Source organism: Protopterus annectens, chromosome 8.part0, assembly GCF_019279795.1.
Source record: "Protopterus annectens isolate FY-2018-M chromosome 8.part0, PAN1.0, whole genome shotgun sequence".
NCBI classification, from domain to species: Eukaryota; Metazoa; Chordata; order Ceratodontiformes; family Protopteridae; genus Protopterus; species Protopterus annectens.
This window is the reverse complement of record NC_056741.1, coordinates 812354992-812377106: the sequence shown is the minus strand read 5'-3', so window position 1 is coordinate 812377106 and position 22115 is coordinate 812354992. Positions and strand designations below refer to the sequence as shown.

Below are 22115 nucleotides of genomic sequence, written 5' to 3'. Positions count from 1 at the left end.
AGGGCTAATCTACAGAGTGGGTAAGTATGGGTTCCCCCCTGCTTGTTTATGTACCACATAACCGTGGTGTTGTCTGTTTTTATCAGCAGTTGTCCTGGAAGCATGAGGCATATGAAAGCTGTCGGAGCATTCTGTACAGCTAGCATCTCTTTTTGACTGATGTGCAGGAGAATCTGCCTTGGGCTCCGGTGGCCCTGAATGCATTTGCCTGCCATGTGAGCCCCCCATGCATAGTCTAATGAGTCTGTTGTCAGGGTTTGGGTGGCTTGGGGTTGAGTGAAATGCAGTCCCTTGTTGTGGTTGCATGCTTCTGTCCACCAAAGGAACTCTGCCCTTAGAAAAGGTATGACAGGAATTACATGTTTCCAGGTCCTGAGAATGCTGGCACCAAAGACTTTTTAAGTACTACTGAAGTTTCCTCATATGCAGTCTTGCATATGGAATTAGCAGAATACATGAGGCCATGAACTCTAGGGCTTGCAGTATTTTTCTTGCAGACAGCTGGGTCCTGGTGGCCATTTGTTTGAAGTAGTCTGTCAAGACAGACCTGTTTTTCTGAAGTGAGAAATGCCATCTGGGAAATTGTGTCCAAGCTTGCTCCCAGGAATACAATCTTTTGACTGGGTACCAGTTGAGATTTCTTTTCGTTGATGGTGTACCCCAATGAAGTGAGAAGGCTTTTTACAAATGCCAGGTGCTGAAGCAGCAATTCAAGACTGTCCGCCTGAATCAGGCAGTCGTCCAGGTATGGGTAAATTTGGATATTTCAAAAAACACCAGAACTGAGAAACATAAAATAAACACAAATTCACCAGCACTTAACCAGCATTTCTTCCTTTATTCAAGCGATCTGGTACCTCTGCAATTCGCCTTCATGGATCACAATACATTACATTTTCAAACAAGTATATATACACACATCAATCACATCAAACAGCCATCAATAATTCAGTTAACTAATTAATTATATATTGAACATTTAAAGTAACAACAAAAGAATAATAAATAAGTATAATAAATATTCTAATAAATACTAAATGTAAATAAATGTATTGTGATCCATGAAGGCGAATTGCCAAGGTACCAGATCGCTTGAATAAAGGAAGAAATGCTGGTTAAGTGCTGGTGAATTTGTGTTTTTTAAATTTGGATATTTCTCTGCCTGCAGTATGCAATGGCTGGAGCCAGGCATTTTGTGAATACTCTGGGCACAGTAGATAAGCCAAAGGGAAGTGCAGAGAACTGGTAGTGCTTAGATCCTGCCCTGAAACGTAGATATTTCCTGCACGACTCCCTTATGGGGATGTACAGATAAACTTCTTTGTCTCGAGTGACTAACCAGGCATCCTTGGCTAGCATAGGGAGAAGCTGTTGCAAGGTAAGCATCTTGAATTTTGGGACCACCAGAAAGTTGTTGAGAATTGAAAGATCCAGGATTGGGCACCAAGAGCCCTCTTTTCTGGGCACCAGGAAAAGTCTGGAGTGGAAACCCTGACCCCTTTGTTATACTGGAACAGGCTGAATAGCTCTGATATTGAGCAGGGAAAGTACTTGCTTTTGAGCCTCTGCCCACTGGTTTGGAGGAAGGTCTGGAAACCGGCTTGGGGCTGGCAGTGAATGGAAATAGAATTTGTACCCCTAGGATACAATGTTGAGAACCCATTGGTCCTGAGTGATGGACATCCAGTTTTCTGCATGAAGGACAAGTTTTCCTCCTAGGGGTCACAAGCACTTGGGCATGGCTGGGAAGTAGATTTGAGAAGTCATTGTGAAATGTTTCCATAGGGGGTGGCTTACCACTCCTTGTTTTAGGGGTAGGGGCACTCCATTGTTTAGATCTCTGCATACCCTGAGACTGTAGTCTGGGTGGTTTGTTTTCCCTGGGTCTTGTCTGAGAAGGCCTGGAAGGGGCTGGAAAGGACCAGTGTTTTGAAGGGCAATGCCTACTGAATCTAGGTGGCTGCACTTGTAAGAATTCTTTAACAGTTTGCATAGATTTAGCTTTTTCTTCCAACTTTTTAAGAACTTTTTCTGCTTTGGTGCCAAACAAACCGTCATTATTTAAAGGAGCATCTAGTAATTTGGATTTGACATGATCTGGCAAGGTTTGCTCCTTCAGCCAAGCATGTCTTCTCAGTACAGAACCAGTGACTGCAGCCCTGCAAGATGCTTCTAGGGCATCAAAGCCACACTGCAAAGTATGCTTACTAAAACTTGGTTTGCAGAATGCATTAGCTCTTGTAAATCTTCATTTTCTGCACAATCTGGAAATATGACAATTTTTTGTTTAATTAGTTCCATAATATGTTGCTGGTACTTCAGCATGTGAAACTGGCAATTCAATGCCCTGATAGCAAGAGTTGCAGAGGTATACATCTTCTTACCCCATTTGTCTAAAGCTCTGGAATCCCTGTCCGAAGGGGTAGGATTTTTGGCTGTAGTAGCCTCAATACCTTTAGGTCGCTCGGAAATGATCTCTGGATCAGCAGTAGGATTCTTGAAAAGAAACTTGTGGGAATCAGGGTACTCTGTAGCACCTGTTGGTTTCCTAGGGGCTGGAGGTAATTGTCTGGAGTAAGACTGGATTCCATAAAAACATAATCTACAACATCCAGGACAGGGGGCATAGCTAGAGGCCTGTGCTGAGGCAACTCTAAAAAATCTCTGAGTCTCTCTTTGGACTGAGGATAGTCTTGGCATTTCCAGTGGAAATGCTCTCTTAAAGTATGCAAGGTTTTACCAAAAAAAAAATCCTCTGGAGGGGATGCAGAGGGAACGGATTCCTCTGCATCTGAATCATCATAGGCTGATAAGGGCATGTCCTGATAATCAGAAGCAAGGATCAGAGTCATCGGACTCCTGGTCTGTAGAAACAGAAGGTAACTCAATACTTTGTCTCTTAGCAGGGGAAGACTGGCTCCACTTAATTAGCGTAATAAGGTCTTCAGCCATTCTAAAAATTTGCTTTTGTGGCATGAGAGCCTGAGCATGTGCTTTGGTCGTCTGTTTTCTAGGCGTAGTGCGTACTCTGGGCCTAAGAAACTCGGTAGTTTTGGCTAAATGTTTGAGTCGAACATCGGCAGGACGGAATACACCCTCAGAAGCTGGTGCCTGCACAGCTGCTCCGGACCCATCCAAGGTTAAGACATCCGCTAGTTCCATAGTCGAAGAAGCATGTCGCAGCATACTGGACTCCAAATGGGTCTCGGTAGAGACCTGCTAATCCACAGAAAAGGGCATCAGGGGCTGCAAAGGCACCTCACTGAGTACCAGCTTAATAAGCCAGGTAATTGGCTTAACGGAAGCGTCATTGGCAGTTTTGGACCTATGCAGTCTGTCTCTATCTTTACCCTTACACTTTTTTTGGAAGATCGGTAGTTGGATGGCTTACCGAAGCCATTTCAGAATATGGAGAAAGAGAGCGAAATAATTTAGCGACAAAGATAGCCCGACGACTAATGGTTTGGGCGTTAAACAAGGCACAAAACTGACAGCGAGGGATGTCGTGGTCTGGGCCTAAACAGGTGACGCAGTAAGAATGAAAATCTCTGTGGGGCATTTGCTTTCCACAGGCAAGACGATTGTTAACTTTTTCTGACATTGGTTAGAGCAAGAAAAAAGGATCCCCAATGGGGTATTAGCTTTAGAAGACTTCAGGATTATCAACTCTAAAACGGAAATTTCGGGTAGCGACCGACTGGCACTTGCGAACTGCTTCTGCTTTGGGCTCCTCCTCAGCAAGAAAGACTGATGTAATGGCATCGGCTGCCTGTTTTATACTCCTGATGACCTGATGTCATGGAAGAAGCGACAGCATCCGACACAGAAATACTACGACTCTAGTATTTGGGCCGACTGAGGGCTACCTGAAGGCAGATAACCCAAGTGTGATGACTGCAACAGTGGAACACGAAGAACATCTACCAAGGTAGTGGGCAAGGTTTAGCCAGGAAAAGAAGGTAGAGATGAGAAATAACTTTAGACGATAAAAACTGTCAAACACTAAAGACTCGAAATAACCACAAAAAAGCTAACACTTAGCTGAGAGAAGCCTTGGCATGTCTGATGAGGAACATGGCAATCAAGATCTGGAGAGACTATGAGAGGGTAATTGTAGGTAGATCTTAGCGGAGAGTTTTTGGATGGCACAAAACCCGTGTCGGTTCCAAGGACGGAATGGAAGTCCTAACAGTAAGGAATGACTACAGATTTACAACATCAGATGTAAGCTTCATTGGTGAATCAGATTACCAGATGAATAAAAAAAAGGAGGTGGGTATATTTACAAAGATTCACTTACATTTCCAATACAGAAAACAGGGAACAGAAGATCAATATGAAGCAGTCTTAAAAACTTTAAATTTAACAAATCTTTATTTAACTTACCTGCCCTGAGCTAAGGCAAGCATCAAGCACTGTCATATGAATATTCCGTAGTCGTTCACATGAGCCATCAGAATTTTTCACCCACAGTCTTGTTTCATCCTCTGCAGGAACACCAAACTGTCGTTGTGTTTCTCTTAATACAGTTTCTAAGATAAATGAGTGGATAAAGTACACTAAGTCTAAACTTTTCACAGCACAAAGGCAACAATCTGAACCTCCTCTAAACGTTTACCACAAAAGTATCCCCAAAGACACAAACATATGAACAACTTTAAGCTGTCACTTAAAGTTTTCCAATTCATGTAACAAAACCAGTATCACAAATAAAAATTCAGTACTTACCAAAGAGAAAACTGATGCAATGATGCTTGCCATTAACACCATATCTTTGAAGATGCCACTGCAGTAGTAAAACCATAAAATATGGTATAACAAAACAATGATTTAGTGTGTAATCCAGCAAATGTTTTCCTGCAGCTGTCCCCTTGTGTAGCCCACTGACTGTTTGTCTCAACTCAGCAATCACACCAGCAAGTAGACCTCCTCCTAAAAGCAGCACTACCTTACACTCATCAGTTTCTCGGAACAAGAAACTGTCTGTCAATAAGTCAATGCAGCAGGTTGTCAACAAACAACACAGTAGGCAAATGCATGGCTTCTAGCAGCTCTAAGTACAACATTGTGAAGTACATACACGTTTCTCCTAATTTTGTAAGTAAACAAAACACGCCAAACTAAAACAATACAGAGGTTACTGCATAGTACTTTCAATCTCAAGAAATTCCAGCCCCCCCTCCCTCCCAGCAGGGGGCTAGAATTTACTGGAGAAAACTGGCAAAGGAAATAAAGGTATTTGAAGCAAATCGTTATACAGCGAAAGATAACAGAATGGGAAGAGGCCAAGAAGATTTTTGGACTGCAGGCTAGGGACCGTCTTCCCTATCGGAGTACAGGTAAAGAGAAAGGTATTGGGGAATCTTAAGTGAAGGACCTGCTCTGGTATAATTTTTAGTTGAATCTAGAACTGAAGCCGCTATTAAAAAAGGGATAATTACATAAAATATTGCATAACTACAGGAGTCAGAGAAGATTAGAAACAATTGGGAAGGGAGATTACATGTGCAATTCACAAGGAAATAATGGCAGGACACATTTTTGACTCCCATATATGCAACGAAGTCTATAAAAGATTTAGAATTTTTGCTTGAAGTGTTTGCATAGGAATTTTTACATCTCAAGCAGACTCCAAGGATTTCTTTTTTTAATCAGGTAGATGGCAAATGTCAGAGATATGATAGGGAAGAAAGAAGTAACTGAAATATATGTTTTGGAAGTCTAATGAGTTGGCAGACTTCAAACATTCCCTACAGAGTACTCTGGCAGAAATACTGGGTGAGCAAATGGATGTAACAAAGGAAATCATTTTTTGAGAGCTAGGATACATCATCTGAATTGCGCAGACATAGTATGGCCTTATTAAGTTTAATTCTGATGGCTGCCAAACAAGCAATTACTAGAAAATGGAAATAAAAGTCTAAGCCAACTGTACTTGAAGTAGTGAATATTGTAACAAGAAAAGTTCAGTTTTGTACCGACCATAAATGTAGATGTTAGAGTTCACACTGCTGCAGTCATTACACTTGGGTTATCCTGCTGTCAGGCGGTCCCGCAGTCGGCCAGAGTTCCAAAGTCTTGGTCCGGCGTCGGCTGCTGTTGCTTCTTCCCTGACGTCAGTGCGCCAGGGGTATATAAGATGCATCCAACGCCATTTTCTTCAGTTTTTCTTGCCCCAGATGTCAGGTGCCCCCAAGCAGGTAGGCAATACATATTGCTAATAAAAGATATACATATAAAAATAAAAACAATACCTTCAGTTACAAGCAAATACACCACAAAGGTTGTATAGGATAGAAAGGTATAGATAAGTCCAGCTAGTTTAGAGGGGATGGAGGGAGGGTAACCTTGACTGCAGCAGTGTGAACACTCGAACATCTACATTTATGGTAGGTACAAAACTGTACTATGTTCATCATGTTACACTGCTGCAGTCATTACACTTGGGTAGAATCTCAAAGCTAAGGTTGGGTGGCTGGTCTATAAAGAGTTAGGACTGGCTACGAGGCCCTGCAGAGGCAAATCCTGCTCTGGATTTAGAGTAAAGAGGCAGGTGGTAATGCTTGGTAAAGGTGTGCACTGAACTCCAAGTTGCAGCCTCCAAAATTTCCTTGGTAGGTACACCTCTGAGAAAGGCTGTTGAAGTGGCTGTTACCCTGGTGGAATGTGGCCTAATGTTATTTGGGACTGATTTTCCATGCTGTGTGTAGCAGTAACGTATACAGTGTCCTATCCATTTGGATATAGTCTGCTTTGAGATCGCCTTGCCCTGTGATCCTGCAGCATATGCTACAAACAGCTGCTCAGTTTTCCTGAAAGCTTTTGTTTTGTCCAAGTAGATGCATAGCTGCCTGTGTATGTCCAAAGAATGCAGAAGTTTCTCCCCTTTATTCTGGGGGTTTGGATAAAAAGTTGGCAAATGGATGGTTTGGTTAACAGCCACACTGGATACCGCCCCTTTGGCATAAAGGTAGGGTTTGTCCTTAAAGAAACCCTGTCCTGATGAAAAATTATAAAAGGTTCCACTGCCATTAATGCCTGTACCTCTGAGACTCTTCGTGCTGATGCTACTGCCAGGAGCAGAGCTGTTTTCCATGATAAAAATTTTAGATCGGCTGTACTGGCTGGCTCTAAAGGTGGCAGGGTTAGTTTTTCCAAAATGAAATTGAGGTCCCAAGTTGATGTTGGTGCTCTCCGGGGTGGTCTTATGTCTTTAGCCCCTCTGAGGTACTGTTTTAGCAAGGGATGAGAGAATAAAGGAGGATCCGTGTTATAATGTGCTGAAATGGCAGAGGCGTGGATCTTAATTGATGAGAAGGATAGGCCTCTGTCCAGCATCTCAGTTAAGTGTTGTAAAGTCTGAGGAATGTTTGGAACTAGAGGGTCAAGGTTTTGAGCCTGGTTCCAGGCGCAGAATCTCTTCCATTTTTCCTGAGTAAGCATTCCTGGTGCTAGGCCTCCTGAGGAAGTGAAGTGTTTCCCCAAAGGAAAGGTCCTCTGGAGGGGAGACAGAAGGGATGGATTCCTCTGTATCTTAATCCGCATAAGCAGTTAAGGGATGCTGTTCCTCTTCAAATACTGAATGGTCCGATTCCTCAGAATCCTGCTCAGACAATTTCTGGAGAAGGGTGCTTTTTCCTTTTAGAAGTTGTGGCCTGACTAGCCCGGATAAGGGAGACGAGATCCTCTGCCATTTTCAGCATTTGTGCTTGGGGTGGTGGAGCAGCAGCAAGATAGTGGCTAAAAGCTGATTTCCTAGGGGTGACCTGGCTTCTAGGCCTGAGAGTAAGAGTAGTTAGAAGAGAAGACGTCGGTTTTCTGTCTAGATTCAGTAGTGCGAAAGGCCTCCTTGGAAGCCATTGCCTGCATCACAGCTCAAGACTCAACAGAGGTAGAGGCAGCCAAAGGCTCAGACAAAGAAGATTTCTGTGGTATACTTGACTCTGAAAGGGTCTCAGTAGAGGCCTGTGTAGATACCACACTGGGCATCTGGGGCTGCAAAAGTACCTCACACTGAATTCTGGAGAACTGACTACCTGCGGTCGTAAGAAGGCTTAGCCTTGTGTGAGCTGTCTCTATCTTTATCTCAACGTTTTTTCAGAATGTCCACAGATTGTTGGCTGACTGACACCATAACGGAATGAAAATACGGAACACGAAAATAACCGTCTACAAAAAGAGCTCTACGGCAAATGGCTCTCGCATTTAAGAGGGCACAGAACCAGCAATGGGCGACGTCGTGGTCTGGGCCTAAGCAAGTGACGCAGTAAGAATGGAAGTCTCGGTGTGGGATCTGCTTTCCACAGGCAAAACAATTAACTTTTCAGACATCAGTTAGTGCAAGAAAAAACGATCCTCAACGGGGTACTTCGCTTTAGATGTTTTCAGCTGAAAATTCAACTTCTGGTAGCGACCGACTGGCACTTATGTGAATTGCTTCTGCTACGGGCTCCAAGAAAGACTGATGTAACGATGTTAGTTTCCTTGCTTTATAGCAATGACGATCTGACGGCAGACTACAGGCGACTGCAGCCAAAGCAAAAAAAAAAAAAAAAGTTATGTACTTAACAACGTTCCAGGTTTGTAATCCATCTCATGTATATTCTTGCTGGATGGGTACAGTGCCGATATTCGGCTCAGACTCGGCCGATACTAAAGCTAGAGAGCTTTTACTGGCTCGAGGCTAGCCCCTATCCCATGGTGCCTCACGGCAATTCCCAGATCTAGTTTGCAAGAAAGTAATAAATACCCATCAGATAATAATAATAAGAAAGAAGCTGTATAAATACAGCAAAGGATTAGAAACATAATCCATTCTAGGTGGACAATAAAGAGCAAAGTCAGGCAGCCCAAAAAAGAGGTCCACTAGATCCCCCAGAAACAGGAAGGGGGTTGGAGGGAGGGATGCAAGACTATAGGTGAGATGGACTACAAACATGGAACATTATGGTGAGTACATAATGGTGCCTAAACACAACAGACACACACACACAGTCAAATTAAATTAAATTAATACCAGAGGTATTTAGTAAAAACACCAACACACACACCTAAAGGGGGGATGGGATAGGGAAAAAATTTGACTAAAAAATTAAAAGAGACAGGATTTCTGTCAGAAAAAAATTTAATTAAAAATAAAACAAAACAAAATTAAACCAAAAACTAAAAAAATATCACAAAAGGAACAAATCCTACCAGGACAGGAGCTGGAGAAGAGACCTCCCAAAGCAAACAGCTCTTTACTCCCGCCTTGCATCTTGCTTCATGCATGGGATGCCTGCCCTAGGAGCCGGAGTTCTCGAGCTAAAGCAAGTGTGCCGTCGGAGTCGCCGGTGATCGGTTCGGTCTCATCACAAGAATGAATAGATCGACAACATCTTATGTTATGTAGTCCTATCTTGCCGTAATTCTTGCTGGATGGGACAGCATCTCTAGCACCTTTATCCCGGGTGGCTCAAGCGAAGAGACTCTTCAACACAGTGGACCCAAAGGATGACCTGTCCTGGGAGGCCAAATCCAATTTGTAATGAGTGACAAACATATGTGGTCTTGCCCAAGTAGCTGCTGCACAAATAGTATCAATTGGGAGCCTAGATCTAAAGGCACATGAAGTAGCTACAGCCCTAGTAGAGTGACCTTAAGCTTTTAACGGTAATTGTCTACCAGTTTGTTGATAAGCAAAGGATATGCAATCCAAAAGCCATTTTGAAAGAGTAATTTTTGAAACAGGTAAGCCTTTCCTTTTGTCAGAAAAGGAAACAAAAAGTTGATCAGATTTCCTGAATTCTTTGGTCCTGTGTATATAGAATCCAAGTATCCTGTGGACATCTAGCTGGTGAAGTCTATACTCTGACTTATTAGAGTGGTTTGGATAAAACACAGGTAGCTCAATGGTAGTATTCAGGTTATGTTCTGTGCATACCTTAGGAAGAAAGGAAGGGTTTGTCCTGAGAGAGACTCTATCCTTGTGAAAGATAATGTAAGGAGATCGAATAGTTAGGGCTTGTAGTTCCGAGACTCTCCTAGCCGATGTTATAGCTACCAAGAACAAGGTTTTCCATCATAACAATTTTAAGTCTGATGATGAGGATGGTTCAAAGGGTGCAGACATCAAAGATGAGAGGACTAAATTTAAGTCCCAGGGTTCTAATGGTTGTTTTATTGGGGACCCAAGAAGAACTCCTTTTAATGTGGTTTTACAGAGGGAGTGTTGCATGATTGTATTTCCCATGAAACCAAAATGGAAATTGGAAATGGCAGCTAACTGAACCAACTGTAGTGGCTGCCACTCCTTCATGAAAAATTGTTGTAAGGAAGGATAAAATGGATTCTAAAGGAGCTGTATATGGATCTAAGCCCCGATTCGTATCCCAAAGAGAAAACCTTTTCCATTTGCTAGAATATAGTTTCTGAGTGGAAGGTTTATGGGATGAAATTAGGATGTGTTTGAATGCTGGGGATAAGGGAATGCACCTGGCTATACGTGGAATTGCAGCAGCCATGCTGTCAATCTGAGGGTGTGGATGGAGGGGTGGAACTGTCCCAAATGATGAATCGGGAGATCTGGAGATAGGTCCAGAATCCATGGTTCCTCCAAAAGGTAAGGCCACAGGAAAAAAAAAAAAACTTGTCGAGGCCAGTAAGGAGCAATGAGGATCAAGGAACTCCTCAACTGTTTGGCTTTCTGTATTACTTTGGGTATGAGTGGAAAGGGAGGAAAGGCACAGAGAAGTCCCGGGGGCCAATCGTGAACTAGCATCCTTGGGTGACATCCCCAGATGGGGAATGAAGGCAAAGTAGCTGCTGCATTTGGTGTTCTGGTGAGTGGCAAACAGAACGCAGCAAGGCTGGCCTCATTTGTGAAAAATCTTTTTCGCAATCATTGGATTCAGGGACCACTCGTGAGGCATCAAAATTGCTCGGCTGAGTTTGTCCGCTATTACGTTGGATTTCCCCAGGATATGCATTGCTATCATGAAGCGTTGAGTATCCATCGCCCATTTCAAAACTCTTAAGGCCTCTCTGCAAAGCGGGTAAGACTTAGTTCCCCCTTGTTTATGTACCACGCGACAGACATGTTGTCTGACTGAATCGCAATCATTCCAGTGGGAAGGGAGCTGTGAAGTGCTTGAACACATATATAGCACCGCTCTCGTCTCCAGAACATTGATGTGCAAGTGGTTCTCACAGTTTTGCCAAGTACCTTGGACCATCTTTCCCAGATAATGCCCCCCCACCCTATCTGGGAAGCATCCTTGGTTAAAACTGCTTTCTCTTGGGGAGGAACAAGTGGACAACCTATGACAAGTTGTTTCGTGTGTAACCACTATGTCAGATCCCTTTTGCATGCATTTGTTATTAATATCTGGTGAGACAATGGAAGGTCTTGCATCGACCAATGTGCAAACAGCATCCATTGGAGAATCCTCATATGTAGGCGAGCAAGAGGAACTAATAAGATGGCGGAAGCCATAGTCCCTAGGACTTGGACTACTTTGGCCTGGATAAGGATATGATCTGACTGCGTAGAGATTCCACTCTTTCCTGTGTTAGCTTTACTGACATGGTGGTTGTGTATATTTCTGAGCCTAGATATACGATAGGTTGCGAGGGAGATAAGACTGACTTTTACAAGTTGACAGTGATGCCTAGGCTGGTGCACAAGGATAGAGTCTCGTCCCTGGTCCTTGTGAGTTGATGCTTGGTGGTAGCACTGAAGAGCCAGTTGTCTAGGTATGGAAACACCTGGAATCCTTGACGTCTCAGGTGAGCCGTTACCACTGCCATGCATTTGGTAAACACTCTGGGGGCTGTAGTGAGGCCAAAGGGCAGTGTTCTGAACTGAAAATGGCTGGCTCCCAGCTGGAAGTGCAAGTGTCTCCTGGAGCGCCTGTCCATTTTGATGTGGTAGTATGCATCCTGGAGATCGATTGAGCACATCCAGTTGTCTTTCCCTATAAAGGGAAATAGCGACTGCAGAGTGACCATTCAGAACTTTGATTTTCTTACATGCTTCTTGAGCCTGCTGAGATCTAGAATTGATCTCCAGTCCCCTGTCTTTTTTGGAGCTAAAAAGAATAGAGAGCAAGTTCCGGATCCTACTTGCTCTGCGGGGACTTCTTGGATGACAATTTTTTGCAGCAACGAGATGATCTCTGATGTTGCACGGTCTAGTTGGATGGGTGGTACGTCTGGAAGAGACCAGTTTGTTGGGGGTTTGAAAATAAAGGGAATCAGATAACCTCTGGATATTACTGTGTGCACCCAACGATCTTGAGTGATGGTTAGCCAGGTGCTTGGGTACAGCGACATATAACCCCCGACTGCCTCCAGAGACGAACAGTCTGCCAACCCTTCAGGGTCGATGGGAGGGACAATCAGAGAAAGCTTCTCTGTCTCCCAGATGTTGCAGACCTCCTCTGCCGCAAGGGCGGCATCTTCCATTATATCCTCCTCCTCTGCCCCCTGGAGGAGGGTTGACCTTGTGCCCGAGGAAAACCTTTTTGGGATTTGCGGAAGCACATTTTCCCTCCCATATTACCATTGGGATAGGGTCTGGACAGGAGAGAGAAATGGACTCAAAACAGCAGATAAGGTTTTTCCTTCCTGCTTGCACCTAGTCAAAGTTTCTTTCACTTGGGGTCCAGAAAGAGATGAACCATCAAACGGAATGTTAGTGAAGGAAGACTTGAAGGATTCCATAAAATTACAAAGATGCATCCACGAATGTCTCCTGAGGAATATTCCTGCTGCGGCTGCCCTGCTCACTCCATCTGCCACATATGAGATCAGCCTCATGGAGGAGTTAGCTATGGAAGTAAGGGTGGAGAGCTGCACGGAAACCTTGTCCATGGAACCCGGAGCTACTGAACCCTGGAGGGAATCTCCTAACTCTTTCAGGAGATCCCTCTGAAGACGAGTGAAATGAGTCAGGTAATTCAGCGATCTTAGTGTAAATGTTGCTGAAGAAAAAAGTACGCTTCCCATACCTATTCATAGTCTTGGACTCCTTGTTAGGAGGATAGATATTAGAAGACGTCTCAGATAATTTCTTCTTGGTGGCTGCTGCTACCACCATAGCAACTGGAACTCCCTTGCTAAGGAAAGACTTGTCCTCAGGTGCTGTCATAAATTTGTTTGGCCTCCTAGGGACAGCTTCCACTGAATCTGGAAAGGTCCATGCTTTCTGCGAAATGACCCCCAAAAGTTGGTCATAAAAGCGGTGTCACCCAAGAGGTGGAAGGTTGGGAGCCAAAGGCCTCAAGATACACTGATTCATCCTCACTAGGTTTAGAAGTCTTCCAATCACCTCTCTGTCTAAGGACTTCTAGGATGTCAGAAAAATAGAAGCGAGATCACCTAATACCCACAATGATCTAGTTTGCAAGCAAACCAGTCATAGAGAGCACACACACATACCAAAAATTACCTAATGATAGGAATATCTATATACATATATATATACATATATACACAAGTGTATCATATAATACAACTAATGCAACTGCAGAAGGAGAATACTCCAGACCAGGCACCAAATCAACGCAAATCTTCCTAAGGGTGGGAAGGGGTGAGGTTAATTACCAGCATGAAGACTCCACATGGATGGATGCTGTAAGGACATAACTTCTATATGTGAGAGTGTTCAATCTACATGGGTAGCGCCCCTAGCTCCATGATCCTGAGGAACTCACAAGGTTGCCCTATCCCTAGAAACCCTGTCCACTTTGTAATGAGAGATAAATGTATGTGGTTTAGCCCAAGTAGCAGCCGCACAGATAGTGTCCAATGGTGTTTAGCTGATGCGGAGCTAAGGATGACACTGATCTGGTAGAATGTCCTTTAGGTTTGACTGATAATGTTTGATTAGAAGCCTCATATATGATACAATCAGTTAGCCATTTGAAAGAGTTCGCTTTCACTGCTACACCCTTTCTGCTGTCAGCAAAGGCTACAAACAGTTGATCAGATTTCCTGTGATCTTTTGTTCTATCCAAATAAAATCTGAGTTGTCTATGGACATCCAATTTGTGCAACATACACTCCAATTTATTAGAGTGGTTTTTGAAGAAGGTGGGTAATTCAATGGACTGATTAATATTATTAGCAGAGCAAACTTTGGGGAGAAAGGATGGATTAGTGCGAAGGGATACTCTGTCAGAGTGGAAAATTAAATAAGGGTGTTTAACAGAAAGAGCTTGAAGCTCACACACTCCCGCCGCGCGGATGTAATGGCCACTAGGAATAAAGTTTTCCACGACAAAAATTTCAATGGGCAAATTGAGGCTGGTTCAAAGGGGGGCAACATCAATTTAGAAAGTAAGAGGTTCAAATTCCAATTCCAAACAATTTAAAATACATCTCAGAGCACACCTGAAATCTCAATGGTTATGCCCTTGCTCCAATCCAGGCTAAGAGCTATCGTCCCTGCCTGACCTAGGCTTCTCTCAGCCTCCACCTAACCCAAAAACCCAAGAGTCCACTATTTAGCCCTGTTTGTCTGGCTGTTCAAATCTGTACCTCTTTAAATCATATATATAACTCTTGCTTCCTTTATTTGGCCTTTAAGCGTCAGTGTATTTACTTGTATTTACCTGTTTTAACTTCATCATTGTATTTGTTTATCTAACCATGATCTTGGAGCTTTTGTCCCCGGGCCTCCACTGAAAATGGACATGTATCCAGTTGGACTAGCCTGGTCAACAAATGTAAAATAAATAAATAAAATAAAATAAATTCCACGGTGATGTAGGACTTAACTGGTGGTCTGATATGAAAAGATCCTTTTAAAAAAGCTTTACAAAGTCTGTGAGCCATAATAGGCGCACCACATTCTTCCACATGATAGTTAGAAATGGCAGCCAACTGCACTCTTAAAGTAGCAGGAGAAGCTCCTTCATGAAACAATTCTGTCAAGAACTCCAAGATCTTGTTCAATGGAGCTATAACAGGGTCCAAATGATGTGAATTAGCCCAGAAGACGAAACGTTTCCATTTACTGGTGTAGGTCTTTGTAGTGGAAGCTTTGTGAGAAGCCACTAAAATATTCTGAACCGCTGTAAGGGAATCAGACCTGGCGAGCAGCCAAGCTGCTAGATGGAGTGATTCGAGATGGGTGAGGGACTCCTGACGAGTGAGTCAGTAGATCCGGCTCTGGGTCCAGCATCCAAGGTCCCCAACGGTGATGCAATAGAAAGGGAACCAAATCTGACGAGGCCAGAATGGGGCAATGAGGATTATAGTCCTCTGAAGGTTGTTGGCTTTCTGCAGAAACTTTGCAATCAGGGAAATGGAGGAAAAGCATACAGGAGACCCGGGGCCAATCGTGCACCAGCTCGCCCCTGGGACTCCCCTGGAGGGTAAGGGCAAAGTAGCTCCTGCATTTGGCTCATTGGAGACGCAAACAGATCGCAGGGAAGGCTGGCCCCACTTGGCAAATATCATGTTCAATTGACTGTTTGAGGGACCACGAGGCAACAGTATTGCTCTGCTCAGCCTGTCGGCTATGACGTTGGATGACCCATCAGAAGCCAAATTCTCATGGCCTCTCTGCATAGTTGATAAGACCTGGTTCCCTGCTTGTTTATGTACCAGACTACGGACATGTTGTCTGTCTGAACTGCAATAGTTCCTAGAGGAAGAAGGGGAGCAAAGTGTTGCAACGCTAAAACACTGCCCTCAACTCCAGAACATTGATGTGCAGATTGTACTCCAGATTGGTCCATTCGCCTTGGACTGTCTGTCCCTGAAAGATGCCCCCCCACCCTATCAGGGAAGGCGTCCGTGGTTATCATTCATCGCCAAAGCGGTAGCACAAATGGTCTTCCGCTGGAAAGGTTGCAAGTCTGAAGCCACCAAGTTAGGTGTGATTTGCATGTGTTTGTTATCAGAATTTCGTGAGTCAGAGGTAGCTGTTGGAATGACCATTGTGCAAACAGGAGCCATTGTAGAACTCTCATGTGCAGTCTTCCCAATGGTATGAATGAGAGAAGCTGCCATGAGACCCAAGACCTTCAGAACCAGCTTTGCCGGGACTTTTGGACGACAGCAGGAGAGAAATGTTGTTTTGAAGTGCGACTATCCTTTCTGTAGGAAGCCTTAGAACCAAATGATCCTATGAATAAGATATGCTGTGATGGCTGTAGTAAAGATTTTTCAAATTTACGGAAATTCGAGGTGAATACAAAGTTGTAGGTGTAATCCCTGGCCTGTATTAGTTGACCTGGTGGTGGCAGACAGGAGCCAGTCGCCCAGATACGAAACACCTGAAAAACAGATGAGACGCTACCACTGCCATGCATTTGGTGAAAACCCTGGGGCTGAGGTCAGACCAAAGGGCAGGGCCCAAACTGATAGTGACTGGCTCCCAGCCAATGATCCCTGGACGCCCTGGCCATTTTGATGTGGTAGTATGTCCTTCAGATCTATTGAGCACATCCAGTTGTCCTTCTGTAAGAATGGAAGGATCGATTGAAGCGTGACCATTGAACTTTTCCTTCTCGACAAAGGTGTTGAGGTTGCTTAGGTCCAGAATCGCCTCCAGTCCCCTGTTTTCTTTGGAACTAAAAAGAACCTTGAGTAAGTCCCGAATCCTATTTGGTCCGCTGGGACTGGTTGGATGACTCTTTTCTAGCAGCTTTGAAATTTCTATAGCTGCTGGGTCTCGCAGATGGGGTGGTACATCTGGGAGTTTTCTTTGGAATGGGGGTGGATAGGAATGGTATTTTGTAACCTCTGGTAACAATGCTTTTACCCAGTTGTCTGTAGTAATGTTTTGCCAGGCCTGAGGGTATAAAGCTCCGACTGCCTCCAGAGCAGGACAGTCGGGCCTCCTCTCAGGAGTGCTGAAAGGTTTACCAGGGGTATCCCTGTCACCTTGGTTTTGCGGACCCCTCTGGCGTCTTCCACCTCTGCCCCTCCTCTGCCTCTAGAGGGGCATCACCCTGTGCTTGGGAAAGATCCTTGGGGTTTTCAAACCACATTTTCCCACCACGCTGCCCTTTGGGGTACGGTCTGGAAGGGGTGGAAAACGGACTCCGACAACAGACAGAGTCTTTCCCTCCTGTTCACACCGGTAAGGGTCTCCTTTACTTTAGGGCCAAAAGTGTGGCACCATCAAATAGTAAAGGAAGACTTGAAGGCTTCCTCAACAACATAAGCATCCAGGATTGCCTACGAAGAGCAATCGATCCTTCGCTGCATATGATATCAGCCTCATGGATGAGTTAACAATGGATGTAAGGGTATTTAGATGTGCAAACTTTCTCTGAGACAGCAGCATCTGTAGTACCCTGGAGGGTATCTCCCAACTCTTTGACTAGATCCTCTGTAAGCGTGTAAAATGAGTCAAATAGTTCAGGGAACGCATAGAAAAAGCCGCTGAACTAAAAATGCTTCCTGTATCTGTCCATAGTCCTAGAATCTCTGTTAGGCGGATGGACAGATGAGGAAGACTCGACATCTCCTTTTTCAGGGCCGCTGCCACCACCATGGCGCCTACTGGGACTCCTTTAGTGAGGTAAGCCTTGTCCTGGGGTGCAGTGATGTACTTATTAGGCTTCCTAGGGACTGGTTCCACTGTCAGGTGTCTCGAGCAATCAACTCCATTAACTCATCGGCGGGCGAGTGACCCAGGAGGAGGAAGGGCGAAGCACCAAATGCCTTCAGCAGGACTGACTCATCCTCAGAAGGGGAGGGACTGCCAATCACCTCTCTGCTTAAGGATCTCCAAGATGTCAGAAAAGGAGACATCTTCCGTAGGTGACTTTGGGGACCCTTCTGACTCATCTAAGTCAGTATCGGATGTTAAAGATTCCTGTGGAGAATCTAAGTGTCTCCTCTTACACAATCTTTTCCTAGGGACTCTTCGGGGAGCATCCAAGAAGCCTCCGAGGAAGAGGGGCACCCTCCAGGGTGGCTGAGACACGGTGCTCGACGCTTGGATGTGGCCGGTGCAGAGGAAGATAACGGTCCTTTAAGGGAGAGAGGATGCTTCTACTGATGTGGTTGTCTGGGTAGACAACACCTTCCTCATAAGATCGAAGGCCCCGGTCCCGAGAATCTCCTGGTTCAAGAAATGGGAAGAATCCCGAGACAGGCACCGAGGCATATCACCCGAGGGGACGGTCAATCGATCCGCGCCGAGGCCCGAGGGAAGAGTCGGAACCGAACCAAGGACAGATCGAGACTCCGGACGGATCCCCAGTCGAGGTGAAAGGAACAGACCGAGAAAGGACGGTTCTGGACCCGAGGGCTCCACAACCAGTAGATCAACCTCTTCCGGCTCCAAAGACTGGACAGGTCTCGGAGGAGGAACGGATGGAGACAATGGGAGGCCTTCAAGTTTCGACACCAACTGGGTGGAAACCGAAATAATCTTGGATAGGGAATGTTCCAATAACTTCTGCACCACACGGTCCACATCGATATTGGAAAGCTTAGAAGAACGGGTCAAGGAACCAAGACGGAGCCGACCTCAATAGTGTCGGGAGCTCCATCACCGGTTCCAAGACTCGAGGCTCGAAACTGACACCAGTTGAACACTAAGTCTGTGGAACCGGTGATCTAACTTTACTGGAAGAGCTCGGAGCCGATGACTTGGGCTCCGGGCGATTCCTTCGAGGACTTGGATGCCTGGTCAGAAGCATCCAGAGCCTCCTGAAAGGAAGGTTTTAATAAACCCCTGTCCAATCTGTCATGACCCTCCCACTGAAAGAATGACAAATAGAACAGTCTTCTTGCAGGTGGAGAGGGCCAAGACAGTAGACACAGGAACTATGGTTGTCAGTAACTGACATTTTTTGCCCACACTGGCAACGCTTGAAACCTGATTTGGCCTTTTCAGACATGTCAAAGTAAGTAGAAATATAGTCAAATCCAGAAAAACAGTCAAGTCCGTAAAATTGTCAAATCCAGTAATGAGTCAATCCAGTTGTCAAATCCAAAGAGTGGTGGTAGGCCCCGAAGAGAACTCTGACTAAGTTTTATAACTTAAACGGAACCGAGATTTCCTTCTACCTTACCACACTCACACAAATTATTATTAAACAGTTTCTAATACTAAAGTACCAGAGAAAAAACAAGAATAAAATTCTAAATCTTATCTGAGGTGCTCGAGCTCAGTGATGCTGCAGCGGCAAACTAGATCTGAGGTAAAGGCAGAGGGGGATTGTGGGTATTAGGTGATCTCGAGCTTCTTCTCGATGCAGAGCTTGCAGGCGGCCGACACGGAGCCGAGGATCGGCTCTGAACCCATGTGTAAGAACAAAGGCGAGATTGAACACTCTCACACTGAGACATCTGAGGGAGATCTAGGGGACCCTTCTGATTCCTCTAAATCAGTGTCTGATGTGACAGACTCAGGGGAGTCGACATGTTTCCTATTACATAACCTCTTCCGAGGGAGCTCTCCAGTGGGATAATCTGGGGAGGTCTCAGAAGAGGGGGCGCCTCCAATGGGGGCTACTTGGGCCTCTGGTTCCCTACGCAGTGGGGGTGGCAGGGGGGAAGAGGTTGCTGCCTGCTGCTGGTGGGACACAGGTTCAAAAGGAATGGCTTTGGCAGAGGATAAAACCTTCTCTATAGCTTTGAAAGTCTCCACCCCCCACTCTGAAGAAGACCTCCGCTCCGAGGGGGTGGATGGTAGACTCCTAGCAAGAGGGAACTGCTCCGAAGCAGAAGTGGGAGCCGAGCTGAGTCAAGCAGAGGCTCCAACAGGGAGGGCGGTTCCGAAGAGAACCCATGGTGACTGTCCACGTCAGAGTAGACATGAGAGCATCAGCTCCCAGAACCCTTAGTTCCAGACTAAGCCATTGAGGATAGAGTAATTGGCTCCAAGGAAACAGGCTGAATCCCCGGAGCCGAAGGGTCAAAGACAGAGGAACCTGACGTAACAGGCTCCGAGAGCGAAGCAGTCGGAGGGAGAACAGTGATCGGTATGGGGAATGGCTCCGAGACCTTTGGGTCTGAAGGGGTCAATTTTCTAGCCAGAGCTGGATCCCAAAGCAACCCCGTCACCACCCTCTCAATGTCCTCATCTGATAAGGTCCCGGAGGATCTGGTGGAGACTGAAGACCTCCTTCTCTCCAAAATAGGAGATCTCAAATTAGGAGATACAGTCTCGATGTCGGGCAAAATCTTCGGTACCGAAGACTCTCTCGGAACTGATGGAATGGACTGTACCAAAGATGAAGCAGAGTCGGAACAGAAACTCCTTGGTTCCGACGCTTTAGACTTTTTGGTCGGCACTGAAGACAGGGCCGATGATTTTCTCTTTGAAGATTGTGGAGCTGCCTGACCAAGTTCCAGCTGTTCCTGGAAGGAAATGGTCATGAGACCCCTGTCAATAAGTTTTCCCTTCCTTTCGTTCAACACTCTTGTACTAAAAGCGTGACAGAAGGTGCAGGGTTCCCGTAAATGGGCTTCTCCAAGACAATATACGCAACTGGTGTGGCTGTCTCTAAGAGACATTTTCTGTGCACACCTGTCGCATTCTTTGAAGCCCTTAGGGCAATGATCCTTGTCTTTGTCTTTATCTTTAGACACTGCTAAACACTAAAATAAAAGTGTAAGGAAGAAAAGTTTTTTTTAACAGTCACACACACACACAAGGAGGAAATGCCCTCTAACTTAAACGGGCACTACGGCCCTCTAATTTAAATGGGCCACACAGTCCTAAGGTGGGAATAGGGGTTGAGAATTTTCAAAAACAGTCAATACAGAAGAAACTTATGATATATACAAGACAGAAAAAGATGGTAGAAAAGGACTGAAGTAAAAAAAATCATTTTACTTAGTAGAGCCAGTAAGACACAACCTCAAAGCTTTCGCGGCAAACGAGATCTGGGGAATTGCCATGAGGCACCATGGGATAGGGGATAGCCTTGAGCCAGTAAAAGCTCTCAAGCTTTAGTATCGGCCAAGTCGGAACCGAATATCGGCTCCGAACCCATCCAGCAAAAATTATAGCGAGACAGAACTACATAACATCATTGACTCTGGTATTCAGGCCGGCTGAGGGCTACCACAGCAGGGATAACCCACAGGTGATGACTGCAACAGTGAAACACGAAGATCATCGAAATGGTCATGTGAGTCTTTGTGTACAGTCTGACACCCACATCGGCATTTACCCTTCTTAGCAGACATTGGCTAAAAAGGGGTGGGGGACAGCAAACCAAGCTCAAGCAATACTAAAAAACGAAATTCCCAATGGGGTACTTAGCTTTAGATGTCCTAATAGTAGAGGAGTGATGTGATGCGATTGATCTAACATTCAACTGCGGCTGAAAAGTTCTGGGATCTGTGCATGCAGACATCACATTTAAGGTCCCTGGTTTATGGCCCTACATGCGACATCCCACACACTTACAGCAACCAAGCTTAAGCTTTTATTTAGCAGCAGACGTTCGGATTGCCTGAGGCAGAGAATCCCACACTAAGAATACTGCAAAATAAGAATATTAGGACATGGACTGGTTTTGTAAGATAAAGTACAGTTGTGTACACTTACCATAAATGTAGATGTTTGAGTGTATTCACTGTTGCAGTCATTACACTTGGGTTATCCTGCTGGCAGGCTACCCTCAGTCAGCCTGAATTCCAAAGTCTAGGTCCGGCGTCAGTTGCTTTCGCATCTTCCCTGATGTCAGTGCACCAGGGGTACAAAAGATGCAGCCGTTGCCATTTTCTTCAAGTTTTCTTGCCCCAGATGTCAGGTGCCCCCAAAAGGGAAGGCTGAAAATATGCCAATAAAACATGTATGCACCAAAATATATTATACCTTCATCAACAAGCAAATACACCACATAGGTTGTATAGATTAGAGAAGTGCAGCTAAGTTCCAGCAAAAAGAGATGGGGGTGGTGGGTGGGTAACCTGGACTGCAACAGTGAATACACTCGAACATCTACATTTATGGTAAGTGTACACAACTGTACTATGTTCTTCGCGTTTCACTGTTGCAGTCGTTACACTTGGGTTGAATCCCAAAGCTATGGTTGGAAGGCTGGAGCTAAATAGCATTAGGAGAGGCTATGAGTCCCTGCAGAACTGCAGTGGCAAAGCCTGCCCTGGATTTAGAGTAGAGTGGTAAATGATGGTGCTTTGTAAAGGTG

The 22115-nt window shown here is 45.0% G+C and overlaps 1 protein-coding gene across 1 annotated transcript in view; it reads right to left on the bottom strand.

Moving 5' to 3' along the window:
* USP11 (ubiquitin specific peptidase 11) overlaps positions 1 to 22115 on the bottom strand; it is a 3313221-nt gene that overhangs the window by 2585910 nt on the left and 705196 nt on the right. The window contains exon 8 of the mRNA XM_044080280.1: positions 4387 to 4559. Coding sequence (XP_043936215.1) covers positions 4387 to 4559 — 173 coding nt within the window. The remainder of the gene's footprint in view (positions 1 to 4386; positions 4560 to 22115) is intronic.